This window comes from Camelina sativa, chromosome 11 (assembly GCF_000633955.1).
Source record: "Camelina sativa cultivar DH55 chromosome 11, Cs, whole genome shotgun sequence".
Classification (NCBI taxonomy): domain Eukaryota; kingdom Viridiplantae; phylum Streptophyta; class Magnoliopsida; order Brassicales; family Brassicaceae; genus Camelina; species Camelina sativa.
Window position 1 is genome coordinate 27,502,266 of NC_025695.1, and position 17,678 is coordinate 27,519,943.

The following is a 17,678-nucleotide window of genomic DNA, read 5'->3' on the forward strand; positions in this document are numbered from 1 at the left end:
TGATTTTGAACGAGACACCATATCAGTTAATGGCGGAAGTGTCAAAACAACAGATAGCAACAATGTTGCATGTATTCAAGCCAAAGACCGCACAAGTGGAAGGATTGAGATTGCTGCTTGTGTGAGGGTTGCAGAGGTATTATAAATGTGGAAGTGTTATAGTAGACAATGTTATAGTAGAGGATCGTTGTCTGCTCTAGTGCATAGCCACTCGATTCTATTATTCTATTTGCTTCATTTATCTTCTATTTGTCTACTGTGTTTGTAACATAGAATTCTGTCAGGTTGCTCAAATAAGAATGAAGAGTGAGGGGATCCCTTTCCACGTGATAGATCTAGCTGTTGGCGATGAACTTGAACTTCCAATAAATTACTTTGACAGTTTAGGTAACGCTCTCACAGTATTATGTGCATGCTTCATTTTTTTGTGTATTTGTTTTGTTTCCTTAATCTTTGATTTTGTTTTGAATAGGAATTCATTTTCTCGAAGCACATGGAGTTACTACATACAACGTTGAAACTAATCATCGTGATGTTGTATCTATTAAGACTGTCAATGACCAACCAAGTGCCTACATTAAGGTGTGTTGATCCTTATTTTCAATTAGACATGTTTTGCTTATATAACATACTTAGTTAAAAAGTTAAGATTTTTGACGTACAATCTATTTTCTGTATATAATGAAGGGATTAAAACATGGAAAAGCTCTCATTCGGGTTTCCATTGGCGGTAATATCAGGAAATCAGACTACGTTTTGGTAAGGACTAATATCATGAATCGAGTTACCTAGCTTTATAAATATTCTCTGTAAAAAATAACTTAGTGTCGTGTAGTTATGCGTCTGTTATGATTGTCGCAATTGGCTATATCACAGATGTTTTCTTTTGTCAGGTTTCAGTTGGGGCGCGTATCTGTCCTCAAAACCCGGTCATTCACACAGGAAATTTCTTAAATTTCAGCATAGCAGGTAAAATGTCAAATCAATTCTACATGATAAAGCCATTCGAATGCCCCATTATATTAAAAAATACAGATTTCTTAAAATCTAATACAATTGCAATGTGATTTAGGGGCAGATCATCAAATCTCTGGTCAATGGGTTACATCAAACAGAAGTGTCCTATCCGTCAATGTGGCATCTGGCCAAGCTAAAGGGATCAGCCAAGGCTCAGCTCACGGTAAATATTTTCATGCTTTTTCAATAAGATATATTATTTATCTTGCTGCTGATCGTTGTTGCGTATGCACAGTTACATTTGAAGGTCATGGTTTGAAATTGCAAACAAAAGTCACAGTGCTACTTGGAAACACAATATATGTTGACTCTCCAAAAGAAACACTGACAAATGTAGACGTCCCTGCTGAAGGGTATAACTTTCCAGTAAAATTCAGGTCTGTAATCTCTTAATGTTGCATTGTAAAAACATTTATAAATTAAACTAGTCACTGATGATGATATAACTGCAACAGGGAGAACAAGTTTGCCGTCCCTGAGGCCATGTTTAACTGCCAAGTAGACCCTCCGTTTATAGGGTATTGATGCTTATTTCAACTATACTTGCAGTAATTTATGTGTATATATATATATATATATATAAATGCTCGTTCTTGCTTTGACTCTTACTTATCTTGCATTGAAGATACGCAAAGCCACGGATGGATCTTGATACTGGCAACACTTATTGTCTTTTCTTCCCATACTCACCAGAGCATCTGGTTCACTCCATGACTATAGCAAAAGACATGAAACCTCATGTGTCCTTCTCCATTAGTGCTTCACTCAAAGAAGCTCATCATGTTTCGGGATCTGCATCTGCACTTCTTATTGGAGGGTTTTCTGTAACGGGGCCAAACAAGGTTATCAAGTTTCTTACTTTCTTTGCATCTCCGAAAGTATCGTTAAGCAAAGCCTATATGTGCTTTACGTGAGTTTGACCTGGAAATATTTTGCAGCTGAATATAGATGCGAATTCAAACACGACCATCATTTCAATACTGGGGAACACCGGTAAATCCCGTATATCCATTGGTCGTTAGTTTTTTCTTCTTTCTCTCTTTTTTATATAAAGAAATGCAAATGATACGTAATATTACTCATTGCAGATGTTCAAATTCACTGGCGTAACAAAGGTTGGCTATCGATCAGCTTGATCAAAAGGGAAGATTTTGGTATCGCAGGGCATGCACTATACAAGGTAATTTATCACTTAAACCCTATCTATAAGTTCAGTAATCTAATCCACCCATACTAGTAAAAGATTAACAATTTAGTAAGCTNTCAAACAGAAGTGTCCTATCCGTCAATGTGGCATCTGGCCAAGCTAAAGGGATCAGCCAAGGCTCAGCTCACGGTAAATATTTTCATGCTTTTTCAATAAGATATATTATTTATCTTGCTGCTGATCGTTGTTGCGTATGCACAGTTACATTTGAAGGTCATGGTTTGAAATTGCAAACAAAAGTCACAGTGCTACTTGGAAACACAATATATGTTGACTCTCCAAAAGAAACACTGACAAATGTAGACGTCCCTGCTGAAGGGTATAACTTTCCAGTANAGAATCCTCATCACTCTCCCTGCTACTGGTGAGCTACTTCTTATTACACTGGTTATAGATTAGGCTCTAGTTCTTCAACTTACCATGTGATGAAATATTTTCTACAGGCCAAAGTGTAGAAATCGATGTCTCCTATGACACGGGCGAGTCCCTCTCTAAAGATGGATACTCTATTTTGTTCAAGATACTATGGAGCGTTTTGGTGTTGACTGTATCAGCGATCATCATGTTGAAAGTGATAGATAGATCAGGTCCAACAGGAGCTACTAGAACTGCAACAAACGGTGGAGCTGCAGCACCGGGAACACCAGAAAGAAGAAGCGGTGTGGTTACTTACCACGAGGAATCTCCTAGAACACCATCACCTTTTATGGAGTATGTGAAGAGAACAGTGGATGAAACTCCTTATTACAAAAGAGAAGGAAGAAGAAGGTTCAATCCTCAAAACACTATGTAAAATCTAAGATGATGATGATTTTGTTGCTAGTTGGAAACTTTGTTCATTAGAGATTAGAACATCTTTTTGTTTGTAAACCACCAAACCCGAGGCCAGCAATGTTTATAGAATTTGTAAATTGAATTGTCATCAAAGGATCCGTAATTTGTCAGATATAGGCAAGTTATTTAGGTTTTTGAATTAAGGGAGATTATTCGATGTATAAAGTTTGAAACTAGTGCATAGAAGATCAAGATCGATGTTTCCAAAAAGTAGCCAGGGAAGTGACTATATGGAAACATTATGGTCCGTTTATAAGCTCGAGCTGTGCTATTACCATTTATGGTTTTGGTAGTCTTTAAATATAAATAAGTCTTGGTTTTGCATTTGACAAAATTAACAGTGGAAAAATGAAATAAAATTGAATAAAAATCATAGATATCAGAAGATGACCCGAGAAGCAAATCGGTGAATTGTGCAATTCACTTGTGACGACAGTGGTGGTTCACGGACACAAGGCCATGACAATAGAGCGGTTAAGCTTTCCCACAAAGTAATGGTTAATTTCCTGTAGCAAAAATGATTGTGAGTGATAGTGATGATTCCAACGGTGATGATGAATCTATCGACGGTGATGTTGATTATATCGGTTACGATATTTACGATCGAGAAATAATTGGTATGGCGACGGTGATGTGAGTGTTTGATGGGCTGAAACGGAGGTGGCGTGAATTAAGGTTCTGATGTGGTTAATCGAGCAAAGAGAGGAATCCTCGATGGCAACGACTATTGTCACATTTTTGTGTGTTTAATGTTGATGTATAGATAACAAATTAATTAACAACGTATATAATATGTTAGCATATAAGTTAAAAGAAAAGAAAAACCGTTTAAAAAAATCTTCTATATATTAAAAGATAAACATTTTTGAAGAAATACTCACGTGTCATCAAAAAGTTTTGTGCTTAATTTATTACTTACCCTTAATATTATATAATATTATATAAAAATATCATTATTATTCAATTTATTTACATATACAATATTTTGTTCCTATAAATTCTAAAATTGGTAAATATGATTCAAATATAAATAAATATTATCTCCTACATGTTTTCAAAATTATTTTCAATAACATGAGATGTAAAAAATATGTATTTAAATCATATTTACAAAAATATAAATAATATTATTTCTTATTGTTTGAAATTTTTTAACAAAAAAAATTGAAATTAATTTTGAATAAAAGATATTGGAAAATCTTTAAAAAACAATTTGACAACATTTTAAATTTATTGTAAACTATAAAATATTTGAACTTATGCAAATCCTAATTTTCAGTTTTCCATATAGAAAATTTCTGATATATAAGACTAACTTATATTAAAGATTCCTTCATTTCAAAATTAACATATTAAAAAATAAAAAATCTTATATATTTTTAATATTATTTCTTAAAAATTTCGAGGGACAGATTTTTATAGATAAAAAAATATTATACCCCTTATGGAGTATGGCTACCGGGACGGATTTGACCCGCTTAAGAATTTAGATCATTCGTTTTGAGAAGTTTTAATCTTTTTGATGGTTTTTATCCGTTTCATAATTTTACAAATTTTATACAATTCTGATTAGTCACTAATTCGGTAAACGTTAGATTCGGGTATGTTGCTTTGTGAATCTTAATTTTATGCTAAAACTTTTATTATTTCAAAAATCACAAATTGAATGAAACCAAACTAATATAAATTTGAGATGTAAATGATTTAACAAATAATTATATCTATAAATGTAACTCTATGTGTACATAATATATTACAAACTTTATATTAAATATAGTTTTTGATAATATATTTCAAACTTTATATTAAATATAGTTTTTGAAATTAATCACGCACGTATGTGCGGATCCGTACCTAGTAACATTTGTTTTGTAAATAATTACATTGGAGTTAAAAACAAAATTAATCATTTACGAAAGGGGTATAACTTATTTTAGTACAAACACGCGGATCCCTGGTCGGAATTATCAATAATGAAACATAATGTAATATAAAAATAAAGTTCGGAAGTGTTTGTTAAAATGGTCCGTTAGTTAGGTGGTATAGGTAATGGTTTCACGTGTAGGAGGCCTCCTGTTCGATCCCCCGATCCTCTTAATTTTTTAATTTAAGTCAACTATTCATGTATTAATATTTGTAGACATTGACGAGATTTGGAGTCATAAATTATGAAAATGTGATTAATTATTATGGGATTTCATTTTTTGCCATAAGTAAAACAAAACAAAAATTATGGAAATGTGTTTAAGTAGGGATAAGTTTTTTAAAGTGGTTGCTATATTTGTATCCTGATTTATACAGAAAATTTTAATTTAATTCTTACCAATTATAATTTCAATTATCAATTTATGCCGAAATCATATCTGAAATTTTAAATTTGACCAGTTATAGCTTCCTTTATTTTTATTTTGAGGATCTTAGAAATTTAATTACTAATCTTCGAAATATATTTGCTTAGATTTTTTTGTTAAAACTAAACTTGCCGAGTACTCTTCATTCATCTATATAAAGAAAAGATTATTTCAACCATTGATACCCATTGTTTAAGGTTTTGACTTTCTCTACAATTGAGATTTTAGTTAACGTTTCTTTTATTATATTTTATTTTTCATAACATTTTTTCAACACTGACCTAATTTTTTATATTGTAGAATATGATCTGAGATAGTTGGAAAACTATGGGTATTATTAAGGCAGTCTCCAAAATATTTAATTAAAATTCAAGGTATATATCTTATCTTGCTCTTATATTTGGTTGACTTTTTGAGATGGTAATGACATGGGACGTAGACCATATTACCATATTTTAGTCAATCTGCTTTGAATAATTTATCATGTGATTTTACTTTTAAGGATAAAGAGAAGAATACTTTAATATTCATAATCAATTTCATTGTTCTAAGGCTGTCATTTTTTTATAACATAATTTCAGAAAAAAATGATAAGTAGGATGGAAGCTATATTTTTGTACTTCAGAAGTTAGTGTTACTTTTTATCATTATATACTCGATTTTACATAATATTTTTAACGTTTAAGATTTTTAATATGTTTCATATTTAAGATTTTTTATATGTTTCATATTTGTTTCAAAGTTTTTGTTACAAAAACGCATCATATATATTTACACTTGATATAAATTTCATGTTTAATGTTTTTTTTTCCTCTAATTTACGTTTTAAATAATCTTATATCTTTATCTTTTAATATATATATATATATATATATATTTTTTTTTGTTTCTTGCAGATGAATGATTTTGTGTAAGCCTCTCTTGATTTGATCCCATCTTCCAAACATTTAAAAATATTAACACTAAATTCTCAACAATAAGAAAATCCTTCTGAATTAATTTTATATTGTATAATTTTGTGATAAAAGAGATTGATATGTCATTATCCTTTTATTTGATATGTAACTTAATGATGAAATAATTTTTTAATTTTTTTAACCATAGTGTTCATAAAGCATAATATATAACATTTATTAAATTATTTATTTAGATATACTAAATTTACTATATTTTCCACTATTTTTCAGTCGTGATGGAACTGGACGAGATTTACCACCCGTAACAAAATTACGTTTAATATTTTCAACAAACACGGGTTGATTTTCGGTACGGTTGCAGTATTCTTACACTAAAAATTTGACAAAACACTGTAAAAGAGTGGCCAACTAATTTTTATGGAAAAATACTACTAGTATACAAATAAAATTTTACGACCTAAAATGGTTAATATTTGATTGAATATATGTTTTACCATTGTTTTTTTGAAGTAATTTAATTTACTAATTAAGTACATATACTTTAAGAAACAATAATGAACGTTTTAAAAAATCCAGTTTATTTATGGTATTAAGACGATAAATAATATATGTCAACTGAAATGGGTAAATTTGAATAATGAAAAAAAACATATTGAATGATTTTTTTTTTAAAAAGGGACATAAATTTTAGATAAAAGTACGAAATCAAAAATATAGGTAAATAAATTCAAGTGTTAGGTTTTCACTAATTCAGATAAAGATTGATATGCGACAGGTAGTTAACTACTTTAGAACGGACACTTTGAATATTTTGTTATTTTTGAAAAATAATTATATAGTTTTTGAAAATTATAATTTTTGGATTATTTCAACTAACTAAATAAAAGAAATATTCAACGGAGAAATATGGTATCCCGTCTAAATTTCTTATCCAATCTCATTTAGTAAATATTGTTTAACGAGTAATTATTTAAAATAGAATGAACATAAGACAAAAAAAATTCCGATGAAGACGAGATGAGACGGGATGAGTCGGGACGAGAGGGGATGGGACGGGACTGGATGTGTTTCACGTTCCAAAGTAAATACCATTAGGGTTAAATTTTTTAAAATTTACATGAAAAAGAACGCACTTGTGCTATAACACCCATGTTAATATAATTCTTAGTCATTTTACAAATTTAAAATTTGTATGAAAATATTTTGTCTCGTGCTGTAGCACGGGTTACTACCTTCAGACGGGTAATTTGAGAATTTTTGGTATTTTAGATAATATTTTGAGAGTTTTGAGAATTATAATTTCTATAGTTAGTAGAAATTAAACATACAAATGGAGAATACATGTGTTTCGTCTAAATTCTTAGCAAAAATTTATTAATAATATTATTATATTGATAATTCTTTAAAATAAATTGGTTATGGGACATAAAATTTCTAATGGGATGGATCAGAACGGGAAAAGGATGAGATGGGACAAGACGAGATCTAACACTCCGTAACAAAATTACTTTAACATTTCATCAAACACGGGATGTCTTTGATTATTATGGATGGATTGAAAAAAAAATAATTTTATATTTTCCAGCTAATGAAGATGATGATCACGTTTATTTTCGGTACGGGTTGCGGTATTCTCCATATACACCAAAATATTGACAAAACACCGTGAAAGAGTGGCCAACTAATTTTAATGAAAAAAATATTACTATTATAAAATTTAAATTTTCCAACCGAAAAAGGTTTATTATTTGATTGAATATATACTTTACCAGTATTTTTTTAAGTAATTTAATTTACTAATTGAGTACATATACTTTAAAAAACAATAATTAAATTTTGAGAAAATTCCAGTTTATTTATGGTATTAGGACGAGAAATAGTATATGTAAACTGAAACGGGTAAATTCGAATAATGAAAAATAATATATTGAATAGTTTTTTTAAAAAGGGACATAAAATTTAGATTAAAGTACAAAATAAAAAAATATAGGTAGATGAATTTAATTATCAAGCTTTCACTAATTTGGATAAGGATTAACGACTTTGGAACGGGCACTTTAAAATTTTTGGTATTTTTGAAAATAATTATATAGTTTTTGAAATTATAATTTTTTGGATAATTTCAACTAACTAAATAAAAAAATCAATAGAGAACTCATGTATCCCATCTAAATTTCTTACCCAATCTCTTTTAGTCAATATTGTCTATTGAGTAACTATTTAAAAGAGAACGAACATAAGACAAAATTCTGATAGATACGGAACCAGACGGGACTGGATGAGACAAGGCAAGATGAGACAGGATGAGACGGGACGAGGGGTGATGAGTTGGGACGTGAGGAGATGGGACATGACTTGACGTGTTTCCAATTCCAGAGTAAATAAGTTTATGCTTAATTTTTTTAATTTAAATGAAAAATAACGCTTGTGTACTATAGCACTTGTGTACGCACATTTACTATAGCACCCGTATTAATATAATTTTGGTCATTTACTAATTTAAAATTTATATGAAAAAATTTATCCCGTGCTGTAGCATGGGTTACTACCTAGTTATCATGTAAGTAAATATACTAATGTATAAAATAACGTAATAACTAAACTATAAAAGTATACAAACATATTAATAGTATAATTTTAGCTAATAACATACATATAATAACTGATTTAACACAATACATATAAATTTACCAAAACATTTATAAAATTATCGCGATAAAATGAGATTTACTGTATTAATCAAATAGTAATAATTGATCATTCTTATATTGATATACGATAATTCTATCTTATTATATAAAGTTTAGTTCTCAAAGTTACTAACTCACTTTTTGTAACTCACTAGATCATGACCAGTGTCACGATCTGGTGAGTTTTTAATTTTGATCTATGATCGTTAAAACTAATACATGATTTTAACACGTAACAAGTAACTAATCTGAAATTTTGACATATGTAAAAGTTAATATTTAATAAGAGATTTAAGATTACGATAAAAACAATAAAATTGTTCCAAACAATATTAATAATATTAAAAAACACTATTAAAAAATTACAAAAATTAAGCAATTTTTTTAAAATAATTATAAGGAGATTATATAAATATAATTCATAAAATTCAAATTATAAATTTTTTTACATATTTTAATTTTAAGTTATTAATTCTACAAAAAAATAGAAAAGGGATTAAGAAAAATATACATAAAATTATTAATTCTAATAAATGTAAAATACACACTTCTATATAAACATAGATCATTTCATATTATTCATCTAACAAAATAATTTATTCAAAAATATTGCTTTCAAGTTTCTTCTATTGGTGAAATTTTTTAAAGAGAAATACCCTAAAATAGCACTTAAACAAGTTTTATGGACAATTAGAGCACACATTCCATAAATTTCCAAAAATAGCACAATTTAAAATATTAAAATATTTAAAATTAATTTTTAGAATTTTTTTTTAGGTTTGGTTCTCAATTCAAATATAGGGTATAGTTTTGAGGGGTAGGGTTTAGTATTTTGAATTTAGGATTTAATTTTGAAAGATTAATTAGTGCTATTTTTGGAATTTTGAGATGTTGTGATAAGTTTGGAAAAAACTTATTTTGGTGCTATTTTTGAGAATCTCCCTTTTTTAAATGGGAAGACAAATTTTCCTTATTCTATATAACCAAAATATACTATTTTGGTGCTACTTTCTCCTTTTTCAGTTTGGAATAGGTAAGATTAATATGTTGACCCAAAAAAATGAAGATTAATATTTGCATCTTCTTTTTCTAATACTGTATTTAAAATTTATTGTAGTAGTTTTAGATTGTTTTATTTAACATATTAATTGTAGTAATTTATTTAACATATTAAATTTACTGTATTTTATCAACCTAATGGTTGGATAAAATAGGCTAATCAAACACAAGCTTACAACAAACATAGATATATTGGAAAAACATTAATCATTGTTGATAGATCTATAGGAGCTTAGAGATCGAGCCTACATCATGGTGTGTTAAAGAAACTTGCATAAATACATTGAGAAATTTAATATTAGTTACTATCAAAAGATTTTGTGATGTTGGAAAAGGGTCTTTAGTTTCAGTGGTTGTTGGAGCAAGCCACTTTAAGATAGCTAAAAGACGTAAACATGTTCTCTCGACACAGGGGAGGGCAGAGCCGAGATTCTCTCTATGGTGGAGGAGGTTGGACGCAAAGTTATCTTCCCAAGGGAGGAAAGGTTAACTACAAGAAAATGTCGTAAAGATAGCATATGAATATAGCGTTTTTTCCCTTCATGCTATAGTTAACATACTGGCGTATTTTAGATAGCGTTTGGGTAACTGTAAACGCTATATTATGTTTTTAGAAGTTACAGTTTTGTTGAAGCGTATCTTACATATAGCATTACAATGTTTAAAACGCTGTCTTTAATTTAGGCGGAAAAATTATTTTCATTTCCTGGCTAAGTACTTAGCTAAAAAACCAAGCGCCCAATTTTTTCATTATTCCCTCTTACCTTTGTCGAAATATCTCACATTCTTTTCTTTTGCTTCTCTGTTCATGAGCTAGGGTTTTTCATTTTCTTTCCTTTGATTCTTAGATTCTTGTTGAAAATCTCACATTCTTAGATTCTCTATCTCTAAGAAGTTCTTTAGCTCTCTCCGAAATACTCTTATCTCTCTCAGATAGTCTGTCTGCAAATTTATCGAAATCGAAGGTACATATTTGGATTGAATTCTTATAATCGTATGTTGGGTAATCGATTTTGGGTTTCGAGATGTGTATATCCGTTTTCTTTTCGACAAATTAGACAAGTTTTTAGGATTTCTGTTTCAATTTTTTAGGGTTTTATTCGTTTCAGTTTGGATTTCGATCGATTTAGTTCTGTTTCAATTTTTTAGGTTTCAGTTTTAATTTTTTGGGGTTTCTGTCAAATTTTAAGGTTTCGATTTGTTTTGTCTGACTATAATCGATTCTTCTTTACAAGATTATTATGGTTTCAATTGGTTTCAGTTTTTAAGGTATCAATTTAGTTTTGTCTAACTATAATCGACTCTCCTTTTGCAGGTTCTCCCTTTGCAGTCTCTTCTTTACAAAATCCTAGCTATCTATAGGTAATTTCAGTTTTATATGTATCTTCATTGAGTTCAGAAGTGTATTCTATAGTATGTATCTCTGTTGGTTTATTGAGTTTGAATCTGTCTGATATAAGAATCTACTGTCACAAATGTATTTATCCGTTTGACTATGGAGTTGTGTAACATGGACAATTCTTGGGTTTGGCTTCCAAGGTATGGTTTTATATTGTTATTACTAATAATTTCTTAACTTACAACTGAGTTTCTTATGACTGTTGATTGAACTTGAAAGTATTTTCTACCTTACAGGAATAATCTCGAGTATGAGAAAGGAGCAACTGATTTGTTTATGGGTCAGCTAGGAGATTGGAAGATCCTCCAAATATGTTTTGTCCATGTATTGATTGCCGGAATCTGTGCCATCAACCAATAGCCACAATAGTATATCATCTGGTGATTAGGGGTATGGACATGATGTACAAGAGGAGTAGATGTTGGATTAACCATGGGGAGACAAAGGATTTAACAAGAGGTGATGATCCAACTTCGGAATTTGAAGCTTATGAATTGTTTAGAGCTGCTTTCTTTGATGGTGATGACAATCCACAACCCCAGAATGACAATGCAGATCAGAGTGACAATGCAGATCAGCATGAAGAAGATTCAGAATTTATGAAAAAGTTGAAAGATGCTGAGACGCCACTCTACTCCAGCTGTTCTAAGTACACTAAAGTGTCTGCTATCATGGGGTTGTACCATATTAAAGTTAAGAGTGGGATGTCAGAAAATTATTTCGATCAACTTCTAAAGATGCTTCACGACATGCTACCTGGAGATAACGTCCTTCCAACATCAACAAATGCAATGAACAAGTTCTTGAAGGTAATTGGTTTTGGTTATGAGAACATTCACGCATGCAAGAACGATTGCATTCTTTATCGGAAGCAGTACAAGGATATGACAAGCTGCCCTAGATGTAGTGCTTCAAGATGGGAGATGTATAAGCATACAAGCGACGAAAAGACAGAGATTCCAGCTAAGGTTCTTAAATGTTTCCCGATAAAGGACAGATTCAGAAGGATGTATAGATCAAAAATGATGGCAGAGGATCTATGTTGGCATTTCAGTAATGCTTCAGAAGATGGAATGATGCGGCACCCGATGGATTCTATAACTTGGGCTCAGGTTAATGATAAATGGCCATAGTTTGCATCTTACCCAAGAAATCTTCGACTTGGTTTGTGTACTGATGGGATGAATCCTTTTGCGATTCAAAACACCAGGTATAGTACATGGCTAGTGTTTCTTGTGAACTACAACATGGCACCTACATTATGTATGAAGGCTGAGAATATAATGCTCACTCTATTATACCTGGTCCAACTGCATCGAGCAACAACATCGACGTGTATCTTCAACCGTTGATAGAAGATCTACAGGATTTGTGGAATGAAGGTGTGGACGTTTATGATGCCTTCGCAAAGGAAACTTTTAATCTTAGAGCTATTTTACTTTGGACAATCAGTGACTATCCTGGTTTAGGGACATTGGTAGGTTGTAAAGTTAAAGGTAAACAAGCGTGTAATGTTTGTGGCAAGGATACACCTTTTAGGTGGCTGAAGTTTAGTAGAAAACATGTCTACTTGAGCAATAGGATAAGACTCAGACCTGGGCATCCTTACAGACGCAAACGGGGTTGGATGACAACACGATAGAAGAAAGGACTGCATGTAGAATTCAAACAGGGGTTGAGATATATGAGCATTTGAAAGACTTTAGGAATGATTTTGGTAGAGCTTTAGATAAGAAAAGTAAAAGAAAGAGGTCTGATTTGTGTGAAGATGATGAACTTTCAGAAGATGAATATGATGAAGACAGTTATCAATGGAGGTGGAAGAAGCGTTCTATTTTATTCGATCTTGATTACTGGAAGGTTAGCATATTTTCTATATAAAATTTATATAAAACAATAGATAACTTTAGTTCTTTACCATTGTCTAACTTAGATCTTTGTTTCCATGTCTTAGGATATGCCTGTTCGTCACAACATTGATGTAATGCACGTTGAGAAAAACGTGTCTGATGCTTTGTTGTCCCTTCTCATGCATAGTGCTAAATCTAAAGATGGCTTAAAGGCACGACAAGATTTAGAAGATATGAGTATTCGGGAATCATTACACTCACAAGTACGTGGGAAGAGAAACTACTTACCACCTGTTGCTTATTGGCTTTCCAAGACAGAAAAAGAGGTTCTGCAAGAGGTTGTCTGAGTTCAGAGGACCAGATGGGTATTGTGCGAATATCGCAAACTGTGTTTCAGTTGATCCTCCTACAATTGGTGGCTTGAAGTCGCATGATCACCATGTGTTACTACAAAACTTGTTACATGTGGCTTTAAGAGGACTACTGCCAACTGGACCTAGGATTGCAGTGACTAGAATATGCAACTTCTTCAATCAATTGTGTCATCATGTGATAGACCCAGAGAAGTTTATATCGTTGGAGGCTGAGGTTATTGAGTCATTGTGCCAACTGGAGAGGTTCTTTCCTCCTTCCATGTTTGATATCATGTTCCATCTTCCTATTCATCTAGCAAGGGAGACACGGTTGGGTGGGCCGGTCCATTTTAGATGGATGTATCCTTTCGAGAGGTACTGGGTAATGTTTTTTAAAATCTCTTTTAATTATTTGATGTGATGAAAACTGACACTTATTTGTTTGATATGTAGGTATATGAAAACCCTCAAGTCATATGTTAAGAATTATGCAAGACCAGAAGCTTGTATGGATGAGGAATACATGGCAGGAGAATGCATTGCCTTCTGTTTGGAGTTTCTAAAGTCTTCTGTACCAGCACTGGGAGCTGCAGTCCGTAATGAAGATCTTGATCCAGATGAGCACATCCTCGAAGGTCGTCCAATTAACAAGTCTAAATCAATTGTACTTACAGAGAAAGAGCGGGAGATAGCACATAGATATGTTCTGATGAACACAACAATGTTTACTCCATATGTTGAGTAAGTAAATCAACATTTTCTTTCATTGTTTTCATGTTTCACTTTTACAAATATCTACGTAACACTTTTGAAAAAAATTTGGACATTTTATATAGTATGCACTTGGAAGAATTACAAGCTAAGGATGTGCACTGCAGAAGAAATGAAACTCTTTTATGGAAATTGCATGGAGAGAAGTTTACGCAATGGATTAAAGAGAAGGTATGCAGTTAGATAAAGATACACATCTTATTAAAATTTCGACTATCCAAATTATCTCTAAATACTTGTTTTTCTTCTGAGTTTTCATTAGATCCTAAGTAACTCAAAAGACCATTCTAAGCAGCTAAGGTGGTTAGCCTTTGGACCAAGACAAGAAGCTCAGACATTTAAGGGATACATATTGAATGGACATCGATTTCACACAAATGAGTTAAAACGGAAGACTCAGAACAGTGGATTATCCTATGAAGCGTTCACGATATGTCGATCTAGTGCAAGAGATACAAATCATAAGGCGGACATTGTGACATACTATGGAGTTATAGAAGATATCATCTTGCTGGACTACCACATGTTCCAGATCCACTGTTCAAGTGTAGATGGGCAAACAAAGGGATTGGTGTGAAGGAAAAAGACGACTTTACGCTTCTCAACTTGCATATAAACCAGTCTGCATTTCGACAAGATCCATATATTATGTCGTCTCAAGCAAAATAAGTTTTTTATTCCTGAGAAGATGACTCATCCCCTTGGTATGTAGTTATGAAAGCGCCACCAAGGGGTTATCATGAGTTGGAGACAGATGGAGAGCACCACCATCATCTAGTCAGCAGTTTGAAGATTTGTTGAATCAATCTTCTGATGATGATGAGAGTTACTGTGTTAGGGAAGATTGCGAAAGAGTATTAGTGAAGGATTAGTAAATATAGGCTTAGTAGTTAGTATTTATCAGTAATGATCTACAAATTGTGGCTAAGTTTTTTCCTTCTTGTTTTGTTTGCAGAAAACATGACTAAAATAACCACTCCTAAGAAAACCAGACGTAGCAAGCGTCAGCAAGGCATTGAGGTTACACCTCTTGAGGTGAAAACAGCCAAGAGATTGAGGAAACATGCTAAACCAGTAGAAGATGAACATTCCGAACAACAACAAGGAACTGAATCAGAAGATGAACCACTAGTAGAAGAAGAAACTGAACCAGTATTAGAAGGAGTAAAGAAATCTGTACCACCATCTGAAGAACCTGAAGTAGAAGGAGTAGAGAAAGAGATTGAGAAAGACGTTGAACAAAATGGAGAAGATCAAGAAGCTGAACAACATGAAACTGCAGGAAATTCACCTGAAGAATGTTTAACAGAACAATCAAAGAAGAAGAAGAAGAGGAGAACTAGAGGACCCACTAGGATGAGAAAAGTGGCTAAAAGCCATGAGGACAAAGTAGATGTTGAATTTAACAGCCTCGGTGACCATGTTGGGAAGGGATCAGTTACACTTTCATCTTTTCTTGGAGCTCTTGTAAGGGAACATGTACCAGTACTTATAGATGATTGGAGGCACTTGGATGAAAAGACAAAGGATACAATGTGGGAAGAGATTCAAGTACAAATGTTATTTGCTATTTTACTTTGTGTTTTACTTTATGCTGTTAACAAGTTTTTATGATAACATTGGATAAATTGTTGTAGGGGAGGTTCAATTTGACCGAAGAATGGCAAAAGAGTTCAGTGCTAATGCAAATGGGGTGCTCATGGAGGGCTACTAAGTCTAGGCTAATTCGAAAACTGTGTGCTACAAGGAGCAAGGAAGATATACGAAATTTGAAACCAAGCAACATTCCCAGTGAATCAGCATGGTTCAAGTGGGTGAAGAGTAGAACTAGCCAATCTTTCAAGGTTTGCTTTCAAGAACATTATTTAGTTATGTTCGGTTTATTTATATCTAATATATTGGAATGACTTTTATAGGAACAAAGGGATCAGTACAGGTCTTTGAGGAGAAAGCAGATTCCACACACAACCAGTCGCAAAGGAATGGTTCACCTTGCTCATGAAATGGTATGTCTATGTTATGATGAATTGTATTCATGAGTTATATCCTATAAATAGTGACTGTGATTACTTCTTAATATAAATAATTTATTTGGTACTTGTAGAAGAAAAAGGCATCTGACCCGAGTAAGATTACTAGAAGCAAGATCTGGATAGCTGGGCATACGGCATACCCATGCAGATGGAAGACCTCTTAAACCAGAGTTTGAACAAACAATTGTAAGAAGTTCTTAAATCCATCTGTTAATTTTACTTGGTAATGTATATTGATGCATTAACAAAATTTTAAACTAGGAACAAATTAAATCGCTTGGAAGTGAGATAGGCTCAAACTCCAATGTTAGTCTTAAGGAAGATGTTGTGAGTCAAATTCTAGGGAAAGATAAGAGTGGAAGAGTCAGAGGAATGGGCGGAGGAGTTACTGCTACCAAGCTAGCGTTCTTACAGCCCAGAGATGCACATGTGCAGAAGATTGAAGCTAGACAAGCAGAACAGGTGAGCGAGATTGCTGATTTGAAACACATAGTTCGTTTAATATTCAAATGTGGTGTTCATTTCCTGGTAAGATGTACTATTGAAAATATTATTGTTTGTATATTCTCAGAGACAACAAGATGATGGTGCATATTCGGACACCACTGATAAGAACAAAGAAGGACCACAATGTCAGATACTTTTGTATTTAGATGAAGATTTTGTTGTTGCTTAGGGAGAACTATGCTCTCTTCAACCAAGTTACAAGATTGGCCGTATGCCTATTGGTCATGATGCGGCAGATATACTTGTGACCTTTGTATCAGATAAAAATGCATCTCTATGGAGGCCTACACAAACTGTCAACTCGATTGGCCAGGCTCTATGAACCAAAATTTCATGGCCATTTGATAAGATAATTTTGGACACTATGGACTCTTCAACTGGAAACAAGGGCGCTGATGCATCGGTAAAGTTCTTATGTTATAGTTTGCAAGTTTATGGTAATATATAAATGCTTATTGGTTAGGTGACACATGAATTATGTTTTTGCATGACTTGTTTAGGCCACAACCATAATGAAAAATAGATTACAGCTTTTTGATTGGAATTTGGGTGGTGAGGTAGTTGTTGAGGCACATATGATTTCAACTGACCCTAAACAGTTGCTGAATAAAATTCCTTTAGGTCTGAATGCTGCGATGGTGAATATTGTAAAAGTGATTAACAAAAATGCTTTCCTATGGAGACCACCAA

At 32.3% G+C, this 17,678-nt stretch overlaps 1 protein-coding gene and 1 long non-coding RNA gene across 2 annotated transcripts; both read left to right on the forward strand.

The window, feature by feature from the left end:
- LOC109127360 (nuclear pore complex protein GP210-like) lies at nucleotides 7–2,254 on the forward strand. Its single transcript, XM_019231973.1, has 11 exons — nucleotides 7–136; nucleotides 285–387; nucleotides 473–582; nucleotides 688–759; nucleotides 894–969; nucleotides 1,073–1,180; nucleotides 1,253–1,394; nucleotides 1,473–1,535; nucleotides 1,643–1,859; nucleotides 1,956–2,010; nucleotides 2,106–2,254. The coding sequence occupies exons 2-11, from the start codon at nucleotides 300–302 to the stop codon at nucleotides 2,252–2,254; spliced, it is 1,080 nt and encodes a 359-aa protein (XP_019087518.1). The 5' UTR covers nucleotides 7–136; nucleotides 285–299.
- On the forward strand, nucleotides 2,558–3,201 carry LOC109127578. The gene is made up of 2 exons (XR_002034135.1): nucleotides 2,558–2,588; nucleotides 2,668–3,201. It is a non-coding gene; the product is annotated as an uncharacterized LOC109127578 (long non-coding RNA).